A 23,651-nucleotide genomic window follows, 5' to 3' on the forward strand; every position below is an offset into this window, starting at 1 on the left:
AATACCAGGAGCCCTTAATTTGCATAATATTTTACACTGCTCAAATTCTGGTATCAAGAATATTGTAACTGTTAGAGAAGACAACATGCTGATTCTGCCCTGGAATTTTTGCCAGTGACTTCTCTGGAAGCAGGATCAAGATTGAAGTGAGAGGAGCAAGTAAAGATAAATGGAACACGAGTCATGTGAGAATTCTTTTTTCAGGTAGTCCTTATTTCTAAGTGTAGGACTTCTCTTCCTAGCCTCTGGACTAAGTTCCTGTTCATAGCTTAAGGGCCAGTGGTCATCCAGTCCTACTTCCACTGTGGCATAAACCTACAGTATGTTCCTGTCCAAACATGTAATAAATTATCTTCTCTGTTGCTTTGCTGATTTGATTGAATGATGCACACCATACATTTTTTCACTTCTTGTCCGACTGTCAAATCACACTGATTTTAAAAAGACAGGTAGAAAATAAATAAAAAGAGGCTTAGGTTCCTGCATGTAATTCACAAAGGAAGATTTTGTCCAGACAGATTCAGCCTGCTGAAAAGTTTACACTGAGAACCAAGCATTCAGTTCTTTTGTTTCCTGAAGCTACATATCTTCTTACAATCTTTCATTTCCATCTTTTTTTTTCCTTCAATCCATTCATAGAAATAAAGATATAGTGTTTTATTTCTGTGAATACTGAAATATCTTTTACTGCCCTCAAGTGGTCCTAAAGCCATATGGTTTTCTCAGGAATGCATGGGGCTCCATTTTGCTCTCTTTTAAAATACTGTATTATAATTAATTATAATAATTAATTCTATACTATAATAAATTATTAACTATGTATTGATTATATATAATATATAATTAATATAATTAATTATAGTTATAATACTTTATTATAATTAATGAATGAAATCTGGAAAGAAAGCAAAACAGTTTTCAGTTTGGAAACAGAACAAGTTACAGGTAAACAAGGATAATGATATAAAATGAAAAAGATGAGTAAGAGAAATAAAGTCCTATAAATATTTAGATTTTTGTAGGGTGGAAGTGTAGACAGCTCACATGGGAAGCCTGATTAGAAAGGTTGCTTTATTCAGCACTTTGAATCTATGATTGAATAGTTGTTTAGCATCACAGAACAAAAACTGCAACAAATCTGTAACAACTCCACACCAGTGCTATAAACTGAAAAATGCAGTTGGCATGGGAAGTAATTTTGCTTCAGGAGAATATATATTACCTTGGAAAAGTTAATAAAATCTGTGAAGATCATCTGTATGGTAATGAAGGTACCAATACTCAATTTAGAGCCTTTTTTAGATAAGTTACATTCTTCAACCTCCCAACCCATTTTAACACAGTCTATTAAAGTTGATACTTTTTGTAAATATGTTGGCTAATGACTATTATTTTTTTTCTCCAGGAAACTTCACATGTTTTAAATGAGGCACTAGGATATGAGAGTGATTATGAAAAATGTGAGCTAGAAAAACTTAAGATAATTGGCATATTGAGACTTGAAAGAGGGAACTCTCTTGGTTTGTTCTAATTGTGTACAAAGTCTCTTTGTCTAAAATGAGTCCTCATTTTTCTGGTGGGAAAACACAACGCTCATCGGAGTCCTAGGCTTGCAAAAGGTGATACTTATATTGGTGGAGCCAGGAAGATTTGCAGTTTATCCCAGCCATCTCAGAGAGGTGGTCTTGGAGATCTGATGAAGGTGAAAAGAAATTATCGCCTTGAGCAAGTTGTTAAACTTGAAGGTTGTGTTCCTACAGCACCTAACACATGGGACAGTTCTGCAGGCTGTCCAGCAGCTGTTTTGAGTCATGAATATTTATACATTGTAAGCCTTGTTTTATCCACAGAGTCATCTCTGAATTGCTGTGGAGTTTACAGCAGTGGTCATTCACTTTGGACTCTTTTCAGGGTCAGCCTGGTGAGCTGGGAGCTCAAGGTCCAATTGGGCCCTTGGGATCTACAGGACCAGCTGGTCTGCCAGGGGAGAAAGGACAGAGAGGTGAGAATGGGCAGCCTGGGCCAGCTGGAGAAAATGGTGATAAGGTAGGAAACACCACAGACAGCTCTTTTAGGTGTATACAGTATGTAATGTTAAATGTTGATAAGTGAAACAGAACCTGAATGACCAAAAAAACATTTGCCAAACTATACTCTTGCTCACACAAAATTCTCACAGAAGTTAATTACATAAAATTAATTCTTGAAAAAATATTTTAGGAGATTTTTTTGCTGTGGATTGCAAAATTAGAATTGTCAGAAGACATAAAATATGATGAATAGACAGACTCTGATTGTCACATACTGTGTCATCCCCTTAACCTCACAGAAGGTGTAGAAATGTAGAGTTGGAGGGAGCAGTATGGTGCTTTTAAAAGCACTGCACTAAACAGAATTTTATTACCACTTAAGAGAGTATAAATTGCAGTTCAGATTCCTGTTTTTCATATCTGTAAAATCCCTTGGTCTTGGTACTTCATATTAGTTTTAATGGTCTAATTTGACTGATCTCAGAGGGTGAGTGAAATCACTAATGTCAGTATCTAGCACAACTGAAATGTAAATGCTGTAAGCAAAAATTGCGCTGCTGGTAGTATCAAAACAGGAGCAGGATTGTGAAATTACAGACAGAAATATTTTATAAGTTACAGGCAAGTTCCCCTTCTCTGTAATTTTATAATCTTTGGAGAATGAATGGCTATTGAGTAATAGACAGTTGTCCTGTACCATCGGTTACATGGGTAACTATTGGCACTAGTCTTCTGCTAAGCCCATAGAAGTTTTTTTCAGATACTTAATTTCTGAAAATTATGGCTTTTGATTCATATGTCAAACAAGACTGGTTTTTTGTTTCTTGCTATATAGTACCACATATTCTTGTTTTTCATTATTTTTAAGAGTTAATGACTTCATCAACTTTGTTTTTTCATATCACCTGTTTTTAGGGGCCAACTGGAGTCCCAGGATTTCCTGGTTTAGATGGTGTTCCTGTAGGTATTAAACAAATATTTCTTTATAAAAATTACAGTTCCTATAAATTCATAGCAAATCCTATAACAGAATAATATATTCACTAAATTGTCTGGCTTTATACTTATTGATATAATTTCTCTCACAGAGTTACATGTTCTGCAAAAATGTAAAAAAACTAGGTTAACTTAAACTGTGTTTACTATTGATAACAAATGCCACCAAATCCCAATGAGATAGGTACAGAATGTTCATGCAGGAGTGGGGCAGTGAAGGCAGAGACTACCCGTGGCCACGTAGTATGTGTCAGAGCTAGGCTTGAAAGCAGTGTATTTCTTTTCTCAGGCTCTCTAACAGACTGTGGTCTCCTTGTTGCGTTCTTAACATCTCTGAAAATATCTCAAATGATGCACTGGTTTTTGTTGATTCTCATTTTTGCTGGTAGTCCTTTTGCAGGAAAACTCCAACCACTGAGTCCAGTAATTTTAACCTAAATAAGGACTGAATAAGCACAGTGGGTCCTAAATATATCTTTATAAGGATGTGATTATATATTTTTACGAATGTCTTCTTCAGTGTGAAAATTGGTGAAATAATATCTAGATACGGAATTTTTCAAAATACTCTACTAGAACTGAATTCCTGTGATGTTACTAGTTTCATATGGATCAAACAAAGTTAAAACGTTTAATTTTGAAAGTGAAAACAGAACCAAGAGCTGAGTGGGTGTTGTAGCATCTGCTTGTCAGCTGTCCACATTTGATAGTGGGACTGTTGCCAAAATGTCTGATAATGTAGAGGTCACAAGGCCAAAATTTGGCACAAAAAAAAAGAAGTGTTCCCAAAAAATGTATATTTTTTTTGCAAAAAATGTTAATTTAAAAACAGTGTCCACAAATTAGAATGAAGAATTTACAGACAGGAAGAAGGCAGAATTGACAAAAGCATTTCAGGCAAATGACCAGGATACTTTCTTGATGATTTTTCAGATTGCCTCCCAAAAAATAATTTTGAGGCAAAATTAATATTTTTTCCCAACAAAAATCTTTAATTCTGTGAAAAACCATTTTTGTCTGCAACAGGAAGATCATTCCAAGAAAAATCTCATTGTTTTCATTGTCCAGTTCCTAATTTTTAGTAGAGCTAAGCCTTATATGGACACTGGTTAGCTCTTGCTAGGTTAGAAAAATCACTATCTCTGTGATTACTGTGTGCCTGAGTCAAGCTGTGTCCCATTTTTCCTTGTTTTATCCTAATGATTTAAAAACATGAGGCTGCTTGAGATGGCTTTTGTGGTTTTTTTCCAGCTTTACAGCCACAAGAATGACTCTTTGCTAGAGAGCAAAGAGTCTGTATTCTCTGAGAAGACAGAACATTACTTTTTCACTCAAGTGAAAAACACAGTCTAGTCCTCTTAACCAGTGTTGTCGCTGTTATATTTGCTATGCATCAAAAAACCCAAATAAACAAAAGACTTACATAATTTGTTCTACACCACAAAAAATTCTATTCAGAAGAGAAAACATTTGTAATGCAAAAGAGTATGAAACCAGGATCACTGTGAGATGTCATCTGATTCAGATCTGAGATACATTTGTTTCTGAACTGTTCTGTTAATTTAAAAAGTAATTCCCCATTAATCATGGTGTATTTCTAATCAATATTAAACTGTCTTTCAGGGACTCCCAGGAAGGGAAGGACCCAGAGGCAAGCATGGTTTGGATGGCTGCAATGGCTCAAGGGGAGACCCAGGATTTCCAGGCGAAAACGGTTATATAGGACCAAGAGGTCCTTATGTATGTGAAAGGCATTCCCACTGTACACGTGCATTTCCTCTCCAAGCTAACAACTCTTAAAATTACTCTTAGACTATGGCATCAGCTTTACAGTGCTGCACAGGGAATTCCCCAGCATTCTTACTCAGGTTAATGGGAGTGAAACACACTGCCTTAACAGATTAAGCTTGAATGTGAAATAAGCTCCTATATCCTTGAAGTACATGCAGCCGCCTTGACAGTTAAATTCTGACTTATTTCCCCAGAATGTAACCACAGCAGCTGAGAAGGAGTAGCTTGAAACCACCATGCCACTCATCAGTACTTGAAATTTCTTAAAAGTATTACTAGTAGGGACATACATGAGGTAACTTAAAAATAAGTGGAAGGTTCAACAAACCTAAGTCCTGTTATACTCTAAGATTTTGTACCACTTTTTTACACATATGTGCTCTGTGCGCTCCTAGTCTTGCCTGGGTATATATCTGCATATGCGGAGATTATTTCACAGTTAAAATGTTTGAAATTAGCACTTTAATATGTGTTATTTTTGCTGTTAAAATGGAAGGCACTTTAAATATGTTTAAGTAGCTGTGTTAGCAGTACTTGACTACTGCAGATAAAGAGATTCATGTCAGTAAGGGATATAAATTACTGTAGCTCCAAAGAAATTTTGCTGAACAGATCTAGTCACCAGTCTTTGACTTTTTGTGGAAACAAGTTTTAGTTCTGAATGAATAAGAGCTGATGAGTTGGTCTAACAGCTTCCCTGAAATTTTCTAAGTAAAACAATAAAAACAACTGCACTTTACATGAAAAATCAAATGTGTTTAGTGAGAGCTAAATAAAATGCTGAATTCAGCCACTAGAAAAATGTGGAGAGGGTGCCAGAGTGTAATGATGTTATTAAAGATAATAGCAATTAGAGTAATATACAGTTTCAATTTGGACTTGTAATAAATGCTATGAAACACACAACATGATAAAAAACTTACTAATAACCTCATTTGTTATACTTCTGAAAGTAACTCATTACTTCTGCTGAAACTCTAATTTCACCTGTATTTTCTTACTTACTATGACCTTCAAAATAGTTTTACTTTATGTTAATTAGCTAAATGACATAAAGGAAAAATGAGACATGGGACAAAATACAGCACAAATCTTACCAATTTCAGGAGCATGCTCTTTTGCAGGCCTAGAAAAGTATTTGCAACCTACAAAAACAGGGAGACATAATAAGCATGTAGCCTTGGATATGCATACTAAAATTCCAGTGCAAATTAATTTAGCTACCCAGAAAAACAACACATAGTAACCATATTTTCTTGTGTGCAAGAATGCTCTTCCAACCTCTCTATGCAGATTGCCTATTTTAAAATCTATTTGTTGCACCAGGTACTAACTTGACTGTACTTTACAGCCAACATTTTTATCTTATTCTTATTTATAACATTGTCCTATATGATTTTATTTAATGCTGTGTGCATATTCATCGGCTTTACTTCATTTGCCTTGTTGGAAAATAAAGAAAGTAATTTCTATTTGTAAGGCCTTACCTAAGTCACATAGAACATAACAAACTGAATCTAACGAAAATATTTTATTATACAAGAGACTACATGTAAAATTACTGAAGATAAATACAACTTTTGATTTGTTTATTGTGTTCCCTAGCAGCTGTTGTTTACCTGTAATCTGTATCCAGTCTACTGTAGCTATATCAGCTGCAGGCAGCTGTAATTCTTCCTTTTATTGTACCATTCCAGGGAGAAATACCTTTCCTGTTTCATTCTGACTGCAGGATTTGGACAGCCAGTTTAGGATATCATGAACACTGTACCAGTACAAAGTGGTTGACAGTGTCCCATTTTATTGAACTCACTAGTCAAGTGGTTAACTTGGTTAAATTATATCCACTGTATTTGGATTTCAAATGGAAAAACTTCAGAAATAATGTCTTCATATATCTGTTCTTCAGATACGTACATATCATGCTCTCAACAGTAAATTGAGCATTACAATTAAATTTTGCAAAATAAATCATCTGTTCCTGCTAAGTCAGATTGAGTTTTTGAGGGTGCTACCATTAGCAGAGTTTTATAAAGGACCCCACAGCAAGTACCATGGGAACTTAGTTTTTAAAATCCAAGGCTCTTAGGTATCAGCTTTTTTAATAGACTGAAACAGGTTTCCTAATAGATGGAAATACTGAATATTTTGCATTTAATACAGTCCATACTTTCATTTTTTTAACTGTATGCAGTATCACTCTCAATTCTTCTGAATCACAAAATGAACTTCTGTAGAAGGCTAGTACTTAAAGACACTGCCTCCCTGAAAGAAAAAGAAGGCATATTGATACTAAAGGCAAGATTTGTGAAGATTGTAGAAAATTGAAGGACCCAAGTGCTAAGGAGCACCTTAACAAAGCAGGAGTCCCAAAGATGTGGGAGGCTGGTTTGCTCAACTGTACAGAAGGTTTTGTTAGATAAAATGATCATTCGTGATCCTAGTGGATTACCTTGTGATGCAGGGGCACCAGAAAGTCACAGCCTGAGAAGTTATCATACAGTCTCCATGGAAATGTAGGATATAAGTAAGTGGATCATGTTTTAAAAGACTCTTTTTCTTTAAAGGGAATTCCGGGGCAAAAAGGAGAAAAAGGAAATTCAGTGTATATTTCACGTTTTGGAAAAGGACCTCCAGTAAGTATCTGATTGTGAAAAAATCATCTGTTGTAGGAGAACATGTATGGTAAATGTAATTGTTCCATTACTCCACACTAGTTAATAAAACTTGGTGCAAAAAAAAAGAAATTAAAAACATATACACAACTGTAACAGATCGTTTGGGATCTTAATATCTGTAAAGTTAGAAAATACCCACAAGAAATCTTGAGCTGGTTCATTTGCTAAATGATTGTCATTACAGGGAGAGAGAGGTGATCCTGGACCCCCTGGCATGCCCGTAAGTACAGTCAGCAGATTCTGTACCTGCTTTTTGTCTTGAAGATCTTTCAATTTTTTCTCCTTAGTGTGGTAAGAAATATTGGAGTTTCTCCCTGCCTGCCTTAAATAGCAAAATTCCAGAATAAAGTCTGAGAAACATTAAGTCTGTATAGTCTGTTCCTATGGCCAGTTCACGCTGGCTGAAAAGGAGCAGAAACAGATCTGTCCCCACCAGCATTAGCTGTGTGGAGCAGCTGATGCCCTGATACTCACAGAATATTTTCTCTATGAAATCCAAGATGTGACACCTTCTTCTACAGTATATGAAGGATCTCCCAAGAAGATGTAGCACTCTGCCATATTCTCACCATAAGAACATGCAAGAAGAGAGAGTTTAATTTTGTTGCTGAATTACACTCTATGGCTTTGGGTTCCTCTTGTTATGCCCTTCAAAAAGATGTTCACTGATGAACTGTATCAAGTCCCCACACCTGCAGCACAATTGCTGACAAAGTGTACTCTCAATGCATTAATAATGTATAACTGTGCCTTGTCCGGTATTACCCAGAAACTGGAGCTGGGCTGCTCTAGTCACAGGGAGGTTTCAGGCATGATGCAAGCTGGTGTAAGATTCTGGGTGGAATCCAGTGGCCAGTAGGCTGAGTCCAAGTGATGGAGGCATTTTGGAGGGTCTCATTTTGTGTAGAAAAGGGCAAGTTCTTGCTGTGTTCACAAAAAGATCTTTTGCCATCTTTTCCAGGGACCTAGAGGGTCAAGAGGTGCAATGGGCCCATCAGGATACCCAGGCCATCCAGGCTTGCCTGTAAGATCACCACAGTTATACAGCCTTAAGATATGCATTCATTCTTGTCTACCCATTTTAGAACTTTTCTTAATGTGAATCAAGTCTAAAAGTAACTTTTGAGGCAGTTGATAAGATAAATGTTTGCTTTACCTTATGAGTTTGGAAGTTGAGGAATGTGTTGTTCCTTCCCATGTCTGCATGAACATGTTTCATCCCGGCAGTCTGTGGTCATGGAGAAATGCTCCTAGTGCTTTCTCCTTAATCCCTTTTCCCAAGACCACCTGTGGGAGACAGGAAAGGGGGAAAACAGAGTTCAGCCATCCTGAAAGTAGTGACCAAGTGAAGTAAATTGCATTTTGGAATAGGTACACCCCAAGAGAAAATTTTGCCTCTAAGTCCTACAGGCAAGAGGAAATAATTTTCAAAACAAGCTGTCTCTAAATCAGACATATTAACTTGTCTTCATTCTCTTTTTAAGGGTATTCCAGGTTACCCTGGTTTGCCAGGTGAACAGGTAGGTAATGACTTCTGAAGTTGTGAAATAATAATTTATACAAGTATTTGAAATGTTCATAATGTTTGTTATCAAGTTTTTTGGAAACATTTTGTGATAAACTCTAATGTTAGTATTTTCTGATCATGCTAAAACTGTATACATTCTTTATCAATTAGGGAAATCCAGGGATTGGAGTGGATGGACAAAAGGGGGAGCCGGTAAGAAAACAAATAATATTAAATATATTATTGCTGCAGAATTAGAAGAATAATATAGTCTTGTTAGGTTCCCTGGAACCCATTCATTTTTGGCTTTCTCTCCTGCTAATTGTGCTAGAACAGAAGTAGTAATACAAGTTACTGAATCAATTAATTCAGAGCAGAAATTATTCCTTTAGTGAGCTGCATGCAGGAATCAAGCATATTCTGAAGATTTTGAAAAGCAACAATCAATGTTAGTTAGCATTTACATACATTCTGGACAGATAATGCCTAGGTAATCACAACAGCATTTGTGATTTCTTAGTGACAGGGGCTGGACCAGATCAGTCCCTGAATCTCATCTCTTGCTAAGTTCAGAACAGATGTCAAGGAAAGGGTGTAAGAAAAGGACAAGCACATAATAAATAGTTCCTCTACCAGTCTCCACCTATATTAGCATACTCAGGATATATAGAACCAATGTGGAATATTTGATTTTTCTTCTATGAATTTGTCCAGTCAGTTTTTAGAATTTGTGCAAGTGTCTAATATACACAACTTTCCATAGCAAATCAATAGTTTCATTTCACATTCCCAAAGTCTTGTGCTCAAAGGCTTTGGTCTAGAATATGAGAGACTATATATACACATAAGACATTTGACAGTCCTGTAACTACTATCTCCACAGCAGATTTGGAGCAGGAGCCAGGAGTTCTCATTTATTTCCTTAGCTGTAACATTATTTTTAATGACTCAGGAGAATAGATTAGATTGTCAACCTTGCTCATCTGGGCAGATGGTAAAGAAGTTTACAGATGTCAGTGCAAACCTTTATCTGCAGGTAGTTAGTACATTTTCAGTGAGTACAGAAATACACAGTGCTGTAGTAAACAGGAAAACAAGCTGAGTGTCACCGAAACACTGCTTGGAACAGAATGTCTCTGCTGTTCCTTTGGCTTCTACAGGGCGACATCGGACTGCCTGGGCTGCCTGGGTCACCACTGTTAGTTGGACCTCCTGGAGCTCAGCTGTTCAAAGGACAAAAGGTATTAATTTTTCATCGTATTTTACAGTGCTCAACTTGGCAAGTACAATTCTGTGATGTAATTTATGCAAGGATGGCATAAGACAAACCTATCTTTCTGTAAGAAAACACCAGCTGCAGCAGAATCCTGTGTTCAGCACCCATCCTACAAGCTTTCAGGAGAGGACACCCCATGTCTACTTCTCTGAAGGGAAGAGTAACTTGATGCAGAAAAGAAATACTGCCCTTGCTTTGGTTTTCTTCGCTTTTTGTCATTAGAAAATTGTATTTCAGTCATCTTGGCAAATTTGATTACTGTGCTATTGAATCTCTTTTGTGGCTCCTCGCTAATACTTTACACTTTGCACATCACTTGCAACTGTGTGTACTCCAATGTACAGTTTTGGACTAACCCTAACCCTTCTAGGGTGCTCTTTTTAATATAAAAATTAAGTGTGATTTTGTTGTCAATTTTTATTGCAAGTTTTATAATCACAGAATCATAGATAGAATGGTTTGTGTTGAAAGAATCCTTAAATATCGGCTAGTCCCAATCCCTCTGCCATGGGCAGGGACACCTTCCACTAGGACCAGGTTGCTCAAAGCCTCATCCAACCTGGCCTTGAGCACTTCCAAGAATGGGGCATCCACAACTTTCCTGGACAACCTGTACTTCTTCAACATCACACCTAATATAGCCACAGCTGAGTGGCTTAGAACATTAGAATGTTTGTACCCCTCATTATTTTTTAACAAAAACTGTGTTACAGAGCCCATATTGGAGCCTCTGTGTCCTCAAGTCTGATTTCCTCAAATACAAAAATGAAAATCTGAAAGTTGGCATTTCCAGCTCCTGCAGCCTCAACTCAGGGAACCAGTAGATTTCACATGTTGGATCTTGGGCTTTGATCATGCAAATCGTTGCTATACAGGTGTATGAAGAAGAGAGAAAGGACCAAAAGAACTGCCATAAACTCCCCAGGTTACTGGGAAGTGGGACATTTGCTGCTGTACAACACATGACACAATCATGGCCATGTAAGCAGCATGCACCCCATTCAGACTGAGGCTGTGCTCAAAAGTTTAGATTTATGCTCGGGAATAGTTATATCAAACCAAGAAGAGCAGCAAAGTAAAAAAAGGACTACTGTCATGCATGTTTGTAGGAACAAAGCCTGACCAGCAGGTCCTTGCAAGTGAAAAGATACGTCTATCTCCCTCCACAGTCATTATGCTGGTTTGACAGCATTAACAGAAATAAAGATAAGTATATAAATGTTTGTCTTGCTTTTCTTGTGTCGAGGACACCTAGAGAAACACACCCAGTGTTTAAAAAATGCTGTTTAACAATTCTAATTCAGACCAGGACTTTAAAAAAGTTAACCAGCACATAGGCATATCCTGCATATTAATATACACAAAAACTTTTCTTTTATATGTAGGGCCAAAAAGGATTACCTGGGGTAACAGGATACAGAGGGCCACGTGGACCCAAAGTAAGTAATGGGACTTTTTTTTTTCCACGGTGCTGGCAAAGTCCTTCAGTGGTTATTATGTTAAACTTCTAAAGCATTTTTTGCTGTGAAATTTAATCACCACCTAAATCAGTGTGAAAGCAAAACTATTTCAAAACCCTTTGGAAAATCCTTCTGAGTCTGTTTTATACATACCTATTGAGTGTTGCCTGGCAGCAAAAGGTCAGTGTTGTTTCCAATTGGGCTGTTGACATAATGGATTGGAACAGTGAAGAAAATACAAGTACAGATTATTTTTCCTCAAGAAGAGAAACAGATGATCTGAATGTGTTCTTAATGGGGCATGATGTATATTTACCGCAGTAGATTAGGGAAAGATTTTAACTTCACATTGTGGATATCCCCAAGGGTAGAGAAGGCAGAGCCACCTGCTTGGAGAAAGAGTTGCTCTTTACTGTCTATTCTACATTTTCTTTTCTTTCTGTCAACATGATCAATTTAAACATTGGTGTGCCAGAGGAGGAAGCTACCTGCCACAGGCAGGAAGCTACCATATCACAAAATATCAGAGGATAATTGGAGAAAAAAGAATTACTTTAGTTTATGTTAAAAACTTACTTAGCTTTGTAGCAGAAGAGAAGAAAAGAGAAGAACGAACATCACGTTTCTGAGTCATAAGTCTAGCACTTTTTCAGAAGTTCATTTTCCATCATAGAAAGTCCACTGTTACTTGGCACTTGAAAAGAGAACTAACCTAATCTTTTTCTATCAGATTTAAATTGAAAAAGATGGGCTTTAGATGCGTGCGCCAGTACTAGTTGTCTATGTAAATGATAATACATGCACTTGTTAGTCATAAGCAGGAACAGAGAAATCGGCTGAAGCAGCTCAAATGGTGCCCAGAACTTTCAAAAAAAATACAAATTCAACTGCTGAAAGAATATGAAGCTTAGAGAAGAGACCAGAACAGGTTCCTCAAATAACTGGAGCTACTTAGGCACTGCTGGTGATGCTGTGTGAAGTCAGCCCCAGTGACTGAGCCTCGCAAATGAAACAAGATCCATTGATATAATGTATACATCATTTAATAAATGTGAACAAAAAATTTATGGCACACTTCACTGAGCATCTTGGTTAAAAAAACTATTTTGACTGTTCTAGGGTATACTTGGGAGAGGAGAAAAGGGTGAAAAAGGTCTTCCTGGATTCCCTGGATTGCGGGTAAGAAAATTCACTATACGTAGGCAGTTTAAGTTCGCAATTTCAAGAAAGACTTTAAGGATTTTTTTAAACTAATCTGTCATGCTTCCTGCATAGAGTATTTAGGAGACTTGCCCTGAGACTTAGCCTGTCTCAGGCTTAAACATAAGCTCATATAGACTTTCCTTGGAAAGAAAGTAAATCTGTAGGGTTATCCTCTAAATACTTAGAGCTTCTCAAAGCTGTTCTGGAATAGCACAGTAATTCATGTTCTCCATACATGTTGATGGCAGTTTTTTACAGCAACTTTACTTGTGCTTGATTTGCCTAACAGTGCTGAAGTGGAGCAGCACTTTAGCATACTATTGATGCAATATGGTAAAAAAATTGAGTGAAAACCTGACTGGCTTGCTTTGGTCTATAGTTCTAATTCATGTTCATTTCTCATAGAAACTATTCGCAATGCTTTGCAAAGTTTTTGGAAGATATCCCAAGTAATATTTATCTGTGTAACATTAACTGTCACCAGTTCTGAATAGGTTTAATTCTGAGTAAGTTTTTACTGTTTTAGCTTACAGTCTACTTGTTTTTATTAGGGTCATCCTGGTTCTTATGGACCTGCAGGTTTTCCTGGAATGAAGGTATGAAGGCATAAAGTATAAGCAGCTCCCTGAACAGTGGGATCAGTGAGATTTTGTTTTCTGTGGATTTGAGCAGATTTGATATTTCCACATACTTCACAGCTCAGATTGCATTCCTTCCTTTCTCTTTGCTACCTGTTGCCACAGAAGCTGTATGAACTCTGTCTTTGAATTTCTGCCACTCTTTTAAATTTGGCTGAAATTTGCTAACGAAATCTGAAGTTGCAAGGAGGAGGAAAAGTCAGTGGGACACACATACAGCATAATAGAAAAGTTATGCAGCATGTTAACTTTGTTTTTTATGGTGACACTGTGCAATTTTGTGGTGCATGCATGTTTTGTTCATGTTTCTGGCTAGAGAAATCCCAGTGATGCTAACTCTGCTAAATTTTACTTACAAACTTACAACATCCTACTGGAATAAAGAACAATAGCTGTATGTATATCTTGCCCAAATCTAGTTAAGGTAGTGATCATGCTATTCATAAATCACATTAATGTATAAATATTTGCCTCTAGAGTTATGTTCCAGGTGACTGTTTTATCTGCAAAAATACTTTTCACTTTGTTTTTCACTCCTGCCTACCTAGAAAGCTTCAGTACTGGCTGGATGAGTATATTGAAAAATCATAAAAAGAGAAGAGAGCTGATACGCAGCTCCTTTCCGTGCAGTAGTTTAAGAGAGTCATTCAGCAGGCAGCAAACCAAGCTGCATTAAGCAGACAGTCTGTCAGAGTCTGCTGATATGTATTCCAGCTAATTCTGTGCCCCAGCTTCGCTGAATCTGCTGACCACTGTCTGAATAACCTGGCAGTACATGCTGTGAATTTTCTAACACAGGAGAGTCTATGAAACACCACCTCTTGTATGAACCCAGTGAATTCTCTGAAACAAACTGTGGACACAATTATAACAGTACTGTATGACTGCCTTACTGGGTTTTGCTCAATTAATTATGTCTTTACAGATAAATCAAATTGTATTTATGTGATCCTTTCCAGGGTGAAACAGGATTTGCTGGTTTTCCTGGACAACCTGGCTATCCAGGCATACAGGTGAAAAAATGACCACACATTCACACCCCACTTCCCTCTGTACCAATGTTTCCTCCCAAATGTACCCACTTATCAGGCCATTTCCCTTTTATACAGTCATAATTTCTTTAAAGATTTACTGTTTTCATGATGGTTATAGTTACTCATCACTGTGGTAGTAAATAACAATGTGAGAAAATTCCTAGCTGGGGCACATGAGAGTGGGAATTCTATTTTACATACCATATGAATTGTTAATCCCAATGGCCAATAGTTACCTGTAAATATACCAGGATAGCTACCTAATCCATGAATTGTAGTATTCTGCAAGGTATTCATGGTTGAGCTGCATTCTGCAGGGAGGTATGTGAGGCAAAGGAAGCTGCTATTTAGTTAATAGTATGATCCTATAAACCAGGATGAAAACTAGCTCCAAATGAGTGGCAAAATTCCATTCAGATGGGCTTGTTTGCATGATTTACCAAAATCTCTTGGCATGTGTTCAACCCGTTCACATAAGTAATTGTTCCAAGATGTTTACCGGAATGGTAAGGAAGTTGGACTCCTTCACACCAGCTGTGTTTAAACATTTCCTACTTGGTTCACTGTCTTTTATTTTACAATACATGCTGCTTTCTGTTAGGGATTAGAAGTGTAGGTGTCACATCCCAGGGCTAAACAGTAAAAGAGGAAAATATTTAAAGTGTGGAAGAGATGCTTAAAATAATTTCAGAAGACCCAGGTGTCAGTCTAGTGACATTTCAGGACATAAGTTTATGGAATTTTCTTCTGCAGGCTTCAGAATCAATGAAATTCTGACTACTGGATCATACTGTAATTCTAAATAACAACAAAGACTTGAATGAAGGGAACTATTATATTTCCTGTGGAATCTACAATGCTAAAGCACACTCAGAAGAAAAAAGCAGTTCTGGATGCTACCCTAGAGGGAGTAAAGCAGCAGTGAGTCTAGCCAGGGGGGAAGGCCTAAGGAGTCCTGGGATAGGGTCCAAGTGGTCAGCAGTGAATGAGCAAGAGGAGAAGTGAAATGCTGCAATGCAGAAGGTGGGTGACAGATTCATCCATAGAGACATCAAGGTTGAAAAAGCTCATCAAAGTTATTACCACAGTACAGAGGACAAAAACAGTATTGCAGAAATTGTGACATCAATGAACTTGGCTTAAATATTCTGGAATACAAAAGTCAAGGAGTATTTATTTCCCTCTAAAATAATTTTTTTGAAAGCTGCATATAAACCAGTAAATTTTCTTCAAGAGATCTGCATAAAAATCACCTCTGTTATAAATGAAAGGTTAAGATTAGAACACACTCTACATAATCTGTGGCGACACAAAGAAGTAAACTGTGGCTGGTGCAAACTTGTCATAAGTAGTATACATCTAAGGACACAGTTGAAAGCACACAAATATAAAGCAACAAACAGGTTTTCAAGAAGCATGTTTACAAATGAGAAATGACAAACACATGAAGTAAATAAGTAAAGTACAATAAAAACATCTGGCTTAGTCACAGACTGACTTTCAAAGTTAGGATTGCCAGGAGAATGCTAGACCAGCTTCTTCAGCCAGGATTTCAATTATGTGGTCATACCTGGAGGGAAAAATTGCCCACAGATGTTACTTTTCCTCCCCTTTGGCTATTATCAGCTTCACAACACAGTGATATCATTTAGATACTAACTAAACTGAAACATTGCATGTCAGATTTAAAGAGAAAATTCATTGCGGTCCAATACTCCCAAAACAGAGAATCAAATCTTAAGTGTTTTGTTGTTAAAAAGTTCTCACCCTGATGTACAAATTGTTTTAGTTCGGGGCATCGTTAACAAACTAGAGACAAGTAATTTCATAAAGAGAATAGTGCATTCCTCAGACTCCATTGATTAGCCCACAGCCTGAATAGCCATCAGTTAACACTACAAACAGTAAACAAAAAAATAATTAATTGTTGGTAGCTTATGCTAGGGAAAAGCTTGAAGTCCTGCAGTAATGAATCAGAAAGATGAAATCACAGTTGCTAATGCACAGAGCAAAAGAAATCAAATCAAGTATATACACAACTTAATAAAAAAAGGTTAACTAATATAGATATGCAAAATCCTGAGTGATTGCACAGATGCTTTAGGTTTGCTTGGGAAACAGTTGGAGAAATCTGATTATTCCTGAAAGGGGCAGATCTATCCAGACTGCATCAACTGTTCAGCTGGTCTCACCAGCTGTTGCTTATGATCCAGTAAAAATCACATGCACTGAAGGAACAAGAATATGATTAAAACTTCTCCTGAGAATAGCCTGTCCTTGTGTAGATTTTTCTGAAACAAACATGTTCAAAGAAAATCTAAGATGCATTTGCATAAAGACTCAGAAAAAAACCCCAGTTGCATCGAAAGTAGATTTCATCTGTAAAAAATGTTAACTGTTGCTAAAAACAAAAAATGGACTTCAAGGAATTGTTGCCATACCTTTTGACCCCTATGCCTGGATGCTGGCAACACTACTGTTTTTTTAATAAACTGTTGACAAGTTGAGTCTCCTGAAATTTCTATGGGAAAACAGTATCCGTCAACAAAATAATCCAAACAGATATATGCCATTGTGTAGGAGTGTACCAACGGTGAAAACACAGCAAATAGGCAGGTACCATCCAGAGAGGGTCATTAGACCTAACAGCCTAAACCAGATTTTCAGAGACCACAACTGAAATTTTTCACTTGAGATACCAAGAACAGAAATGTTTGACCGTGGCTCATTACTCTTCAGTTCTTTCTTGTGTTCTGGTTGTGTCATTTAAAAATCAGCACAAAAATTATATACGATAATATGTACTTGGGCCAAGTACATCTATCGTACAAATCTTTATTTATCATCATTAAATTAATTTTAAATCTCAAAATCCTTTCTAAATTTATCAGAGAAGGAAAAATGCTAGATTCACATTTTCTTTCCTGCCACACAGAAGGCTGTTCTGTGTCATTAGGGAAGACAAATTCATGTTCCTTTTTAAAAGAACCAAAGATGACACAAGGATATTTTTTCATTCTGCAAGATACAGTCAAAGGAAACAGGCCAGAGATCAAGAGGGCAGCAGGCAGTGACAGAACTGTCTAATTACTGTAGAGAACAATTTTTTTTTTTTAAGCCAAGAAAGAGGCATGGGTATCCAGTTTTGCAGTCCCAGTTCTCCTTGTCTGTGTCCTAAAAGGCCCTGGAGTCCAGTCCTGGGAATGCAGCCTCACTACGCAGTTCCCACATTGACATGATTGTTTTCTCAGTTCCCATTTGCTGAAAAAGGAGGGCTGATTCCTGATCTACAAAGCAAAAGGTCTAATACATTTTGCCACATAAAAGACTTCCCTAAAGTCCTCTTCACTTGCAATTTTAAGTATCAAAATCCAAGTTAATTTAGAAATCCTCCAAGCAGAAGTGATTTTCCTCACCATTAGTAAGCACTTTTATGCTTCCCTAATGCAGATGTTATAAGAGCTTTGAGTATCTCTTACCATTGATAATAGCTGTTAGACTGTGAAACTGTTTTTCTTTATACTTATCTGACATAGAAGTAATTTCCTAATTCTAATATAGAATTTCTGTAATTTTTAATTACAGATTGGTTGTTAAAATACCTCAATTAAATCAATACTGTTTTACTGTGGTTGAGTCATCTTTACAATAAATGAATGAAATCAAATACAGCAGTCACATGTTCTGAAGAATCAGATATGTGTGATAGGTATATTACTGTTTAGTCACTGGTATACTGAAAGATAATGATTATTTTAAATCTTTTTGCTTGGTTTTAAATGCTGTAAAGTGTCAAAATCAAGTTTCCTTGGTGGTATGTGTCACATCCTTACATACCTCCCCATTGTTGAAATATTCAGTTACATCTAGTACACTGTATTTACAGGGGGATCCAGGAGAAGAAGGGCCTCCAGGTCCTCCTGGAGCTGTTGGAACTCCACTGCTTCCTATAAAAGGTTATACCTATTTTTGACTTGTCTTTGTGCTGTATAAAGTGCAGGATGTGTTTTGCTAATGTGTGTGAAAGTGGTCAATAGGGGTGCAGGGGACAGAATCCTAAAATGTTCCGAGTGGCCACATACTGTGTTTATGTGTTTGGCCATGTTTTTGTGTGTTTGTCTCGCTGATGTCCCTGGAACTCTGTGAAACATACAAGTGTCAGATTAAATGTTTGTGTGAAAGATCCTCGTGTATACAGTCACAACTAGACCTGAGGGACTCTCGTTACTGGACCTAAGCACATTTACAAGAAAGCTATGAAAAATAAGCCTGTGCTGGATAATGGACAGCGAATAAGAACACCTGCCTTCCCATCACAACTTAGGATTCCTATTTTCAGTATTGCCACAACACACAGATTTTAGACTACAATCAAGCTTCCTATTGCATAGCAGGGGCAAAATCCTGGGACTAGTATGCCCAGCAGAATACCTGTCAGTGTTATTACCTTCCTCAGTAAACCTCAGGCTGGGTTTTTATGTCCCAGCTCCCTTTATCCCCATCTTCATTATCTAATCGGTGAAAAGATGTGTGGAAATTCTTATTTCCTAGCAGGAAGCAGTGGAAAACAGCTAGGTCTGCTCCCTGGAAGGTTTTGCTTTTGCATCTAATACTGGGGGAGTTTGTCTTGTGAGAACATTTCAACAGAGAACTCATCATAAATTGTATTTCTAGTGCAGCACTAGAAATTTCTTGTGATCCCAGAAGTAAGTTACAACAAAACCCCAGTTCAGCAGAAGCTCCCCATTAGATAGGGGTCTCACCCTAAAATAAATTTTTTCCACAAACTTCCATGGTTTCCAGTCCATACAACAAACAGCTTAACCCCATGCTTAACACCCAAGTAACATTCAATCGTGTGCGTGGTGTGTGAGTGGATACTATCTTCAGAGAAAGAGCCTTTAGCACAATAGGGAGCAGAACTACTGCCAATATTTTCTTTTTCCAATTTAATGGAGCTGTTTACATCTGATTCAGGTTTTCTTTATTAGTATGTGATTGCAATTTTAAATTTTATTATTTGTAGCATTTTTGAAAATACACTTTTAAAAATCTGGATAATTTCAACTAAGGTGATCCTGAAATGACCTCCCTGTGTGCACTGCCAAAGTACGTAACACGAAATCCATATTTATTTTAAATGCTACATGTGTTTATTTTGGGCAAACATTTCTCTCAGCATTTTGTAGTACATAGCACAGATACTTCTACAAAGTGATGAAGAGTTAAAAATGTGCTTGTGAAGTGGGCTGGAATCCATAGAAAAGTAACCAAATCCTCCCACCTTAAAATTAAATTGTTACACATTTTAAAATGTTTCATAAACTATTTTACCCTTGTATAGTTTTCAAATTATAATTTTGGTTGCAGTTTAATTTACATATATGCTGTCAATTCCATAAGGGGTTCAACTCACATGTTTTTGTAATTCTCTGTAGGTCCTCGAGGAGATCCTGGATTTCCGGGTCCTGTCGGTGAAATGGGCTCAGTTGGACCAATTGGTCCTTCGGGCCTTCTAGGAAGACCAGGATACGACGGAAGAAGTAAGAGAAGTAGAGGACAAATGTGAACTATACACCAGAAGGAAAGAAAGCAGCTGAAAGAAAACTGTTCTTTGTTCTTGCTTGATGCAATTCACTAACAGTAAAGACTCTTCAGTAAAAATATTAACTCAGCACTTAATAGCCAAAAAAAGAAATAAAATGATCCAAGCAGAACATTAGAAATGACTAGAAAAGGAACAGAAAACAAAGGAGAATACTACCATGGTAAACCCATGTAAATCCACAGACAAAACTGTGTCTGGAGTGCTGTGCTTAAAATTTCTGTTCTCCATCTCAAAAACATATAAAGGGAAATGCTGAGGATGGCTTTGCTCCGTATGAGGAGCCAGAGTAACTGGGATGTCTGGAAAAGAGATAATGGAGGGAAGGAGGAAAAGAAGCATTTGAAGGTCTACAGCAGGAGCCTCTTTTCTTGTGGATCCTGGAAAACCTGAAGATTTGGATTTAAGCCTTTGTTATATAGAAGGTGTTTTTCAGGACAGTCCTGAGTGGTCTGGAGTTTCCTCCTTGGTATCTCTCATTACTGTGAAGCTGTATGGGCTGTTTACCTTTCTTTTTTTACAGGTCTGCCTGGCATGCCAGGAGTAAGTGGGGCACCAGGACCTCAAGGTTTTCAAGGGGACCCTGGTTTGCCTGGAACAGGTGAATTAATCCCAGGAAGACCAGGATTTCCTGGACCACCAGGCCTACCGGGACAGCCAGGAAGACAAGGGTTACCTGGACTACCCAGTAGGTTCAATAGCAATTCATATAACAAGAAGAGAATTCTGTTATATGAACCATTCTGTTCTGTTATATAGAACCATCGCTTTTGTTTGTCCTACAAATAACAGAGAAGTGAAAAGTGCATTTTGACAGATTATTTCAAACTTTACATGGGATGTTGAAAATATTTTTCTTATTAGCTTTTGATCAGTGAGATTTCAAGATTTTCATAATTTTCTGGGTGATTCAAACCCACAAAAGTAACACAAACATTAAAATTCTCTAAGAATATACTGCCTGAAGTTAAAAATACTGAGGGGGAAACCCAAACCTGCATCCTTTAGAAAAGAAACAAGTAAAGTTCTAAGTAGAAAAAATTAGTAGTGGCAATGAGAAGCAATGTATCAACATCAACTCCAGCCATACTGTCTATTGCAGTATGATCTATAAACAACAACTTGTAAAGCATTTAATGAGATCTCTAACTCTTCACGTGAGAGTAACAAGATAAGGGAGAGGAGAACACATGACCTAAGCTGTGGAAACAGTCAACCTGATTTATACTGGCTGTAAAATTTGCCTTTTCAAAGGTGTAATCTGTACTGACAGAGGGATCCCTGGAGAACCTGGAGCAAAAGGTCAGATAGGCCTTCCAGGAAGAAAAGGTGCAAAAGGAGAGAAGGGTAAGTTGGCCTGGATAACAACAATTTGAATATGAAACCTTTGCCAGATATGTCAGATCTAAATGTGCAAGAAGTCTATGGCATCTTGGAGGATGAGGCCCATCAAAGTGCAGAGTTAGACACCCTGTTGGCACTGGGGCTTCTGAGTCAGCAGAGTCCTGTTAGTGCAGTTACTCAGCACTGTAAAGGGAGACTTATAATCCTTTCAAGGTGAGATAAAATGAGATAAAATGGTCTGTGCACTACTCACACAGAAAAGAAAAAGGACAGCATTATTTTTTGTGTATTAACTTTGCAACTGTTTCAATGTACTTTTGACACATTCATGTAGGAAGTCAAGGCCTCTGCTCATGTAGTGCTGGTCCTCCTGGTCCCCGTGGCATGCAAGGACCTCCAGGTACTCAAGGAAAGAAAGGACAAATGGGATACCCTGGAAGATGTGGAGAAAAGGGCGACCCAGGCATATCTGGTGCAGTGGGATCACCAGGGCTCCCTGTGAGTAGTTTTCACGAGCTTCAGTAAATAACACCAAGTTACCTCTCAACTCAGGAGGCATTTAAGCAGAATGGTGGAGACAGTGCCCAGGAAAATGATCTGAAACTTTTACCTACTTTAGCTTATTACAGTCTAGTGAAACAAGCTTTTATTTTTGGAAACAGACTTACTTTCTTTAATGTGCTTCATATAGTTTATCTTATTCCCCAGAGTGAGCAATAATTCAAAACACCACTTAATCTAACTACTTTAGGAATACATTATAAGATAATTTATTGTTCTTGCTGTGATTTTGATCTACTACTTCTGGTCTGACATATGGAACGTATATCCAGGATGCTGCAAGCTAAATGATGCCAAATAGAAGGTTTTTTTTTTTAGAATATACTTTCTTGTGTGCCAGAGGATTTTTTTTTTGAAAATAGAGATAAATATGCCCTGCTTTGTAACTGTTGCATTATGGTTGGGTTTTTGGGTTGTTTTGGGGGGCATGTGTTTAGAGGCAGTTTTGTGCCTTTTTTTTGTTGTTCTTGGTTGGTTTTATTTTTTTGAGATTTGGTTTTAATAGCAGAACTGGTTTTTTCACATAAGGAATTGCTTAAAAGTTTCCAGAATATTTTCTTTCAAAAGAAAAAAAAGCAAACAAATCCACAGTGAGTCTGAGAAAAGGAGGTGGAAGGGCTCTCATTCAAGTTACAAGTTTCATTACAAGGTTTACATTTCCTCTTTTTTTTTTTTTTTTTCTTAAAACACTATTACTTGAGTGGTATATGTGAGATTTTGATCTTTTTGTTACTTCTGAGAGTATGCTGTAGCACTTGTTCTGAAGTAAGGCTTGAAGCCTTGTCCTGAACTTTGCTGTTCTTAGGTTACTTAATTGAGAAACAAGGCCAAAGTAATCACTTTGGAAGGAAATAATTCACTTCAATACAGAAGTGCTTTGGTCTAATGGAGCATTTTTCTCCATTTTTCTGCTCTTTTTTCTCCCCAGATATCTCATTTTGCTTTTCAGACACTGCTAACTCATCACTGCCTACTTGAAGATCTAGACATTGTTACAAATAGTCACTTCTAGTTTCAGATACACATTTTTCTCCTGCCTGACTTAAAATTGTCAGTCACATTATAAACAGTATTTGTTCCACGTATTTTTAAGGGAAAGATTTTGAATAACAGAGGAAGCTGCCTAAATAATACCCCAGTTTTTGTACCTTAGTGGCCTTTTAATTCTGTGTAGATTTCATATGGTTAAATATATTCATCCACATGTACTGTTGCAAGATTGGACCCTGGCCAACCATGATATGAACATTGCACTCTGCTTGGAGAGCTGAAAGCAAAAATCAGCATAAAAATATAGAAGAGTATTTCTTTTCCCCTCTAAAGCTGTCAAGCCACATATTCATCTAAGAATACCATGTACCTAACAAAAGGCAGATGAAATGTTGTATTGATGGCTTTGTGGATTTTCATTCAGAAAAACAAGCATCACTTACTTCCTGCTGTGTTCCTTTCTGGGAGGACAGCCTCATCCAGCAGTCACCACTGACTGACCACCAGAGATTTCCTTCCTTGGTGGATTGTGGGTTGA

The 23,651-nt window shown here is 37.3% G+C and overlaps 1 protein-coding gene and 1 long non-coding RNA gene across 4 annotated transcripts in view; one reads left to right on the forward strand and one right to left on the reverse strand.

Annotated features, from left to right (window-relative positions):
* The window catches only part of COL4A4 (collagen type IV alpha 4 chain), a 66,620-nt gene that overhangs the window by 15,251 nt on the left and 27,718 nt on the right, over nucleotides 1-23,651 (forward strand). For 2 of the 3 annotated variants that reach the window (XM_039557075.1, XM_039557076.1), the window contains exons 5-22: nucleotides 1,912-2,046; nucleotides 2,946-2,990; nucleotides 4,650-4,766; nucleotides 7,385-7,453; nucleotides 7,680-7,715; nucleotides 8,457-8,519; nucleotides 8,980-9,015; nucleotides 9,174-9,215; nucleotides 10,163-10,243; nucleotides 11,664-11,717; nucleotides 12,858-12,917; nucleotides 13,493-13,537; nucleotides 14,539-14,592; nucleotides 18,500-18,569; nucleotides 20,052-20,156; nucleotides 20,742-20,906; nucleotides 21,473-21,565; nucleotides 21,897-22,060. In XM_039557075.1, the coding sequence (XP_039413009.1) occupies nucleotides 1,912-2,046; nucleotides 2,946-2,990; nucleotides 4,650-4,766; nucleotides 7,385-7,453; nucleotides 7,680-7,715; nucleotides 8,457-8,519; nucleotides 8,980-9,015; nucleotides 9,174-9,215; nucleotides 10,163-10,243; nucleotides 11,664-11,717; nucleotides 12,858-12,917; nucleotides 13,493-13,537; nucleotides 14,539-14,592; nucleotides 18,500-18,569; nucleotides 20,052-20,156; nucleotides 20,742-20,906; nucleotides 21,473-21,565; nucleotides 21,897-22,060 (1,434 nt within the window). Of the gene's footprint in view, nucleotides 1-1,911; nucleotides 2,047-2,945; nucleotides 2,991-4,649; nucleotides 4,767-7,384; nucleotides 7,454-7,679; nucleotides 7,716-8,456; nucleotides 8,520-8,979; nucleotides 9,016-9,173; nucleotides 9,216-10,162; nucleotides 10,244-11,663; nucleotides 11,718-12,857; nucleotides 12,918-13,492; nucleotides 13,538-14,538; nucleotides 14,593-15,401; nucleotides 15,637-18,499; nucleotides 18,570-20,051; nucleotides 20,157-20,741; nucleotides 20,907-21,472; nucleotides 21,566-21,896; nucleotides 22,061-23,651 lie in introns of those variants that run through there. The other variant, XM_019289905.3, reaches the window with a different exon arrangement.
* LOC109145552 lies at nucleotides 3,099-8,513 on the reverse strand. Its single transcript, XR_002046980.2, has 3 exons — nucleotides 7,970-8,513; nucleotides 5,915-5,962; nucleotides 3,099-3,129 (listed from the first exon to the last, which is right to left on the reverse strand). It is a non-coding gene; the product is annotated as an uncharacterized LOC109145552 (long non-coding RNA).

This window comes from Corvus cornix, chromosome 9 (assembly GCF_000738735.6).
Source record: "Corvus cornix cornix isolate S_Up_H32 chromosome 9, ASM73873v5, whole genome shotgun sequence".
Taxonomy (NCBI): domain Eukaryota; kingdom Metazoa; phylum Chordata; class Aves; order Passeriformes; family Corvidae; genus Corvus; species Corvus cornix.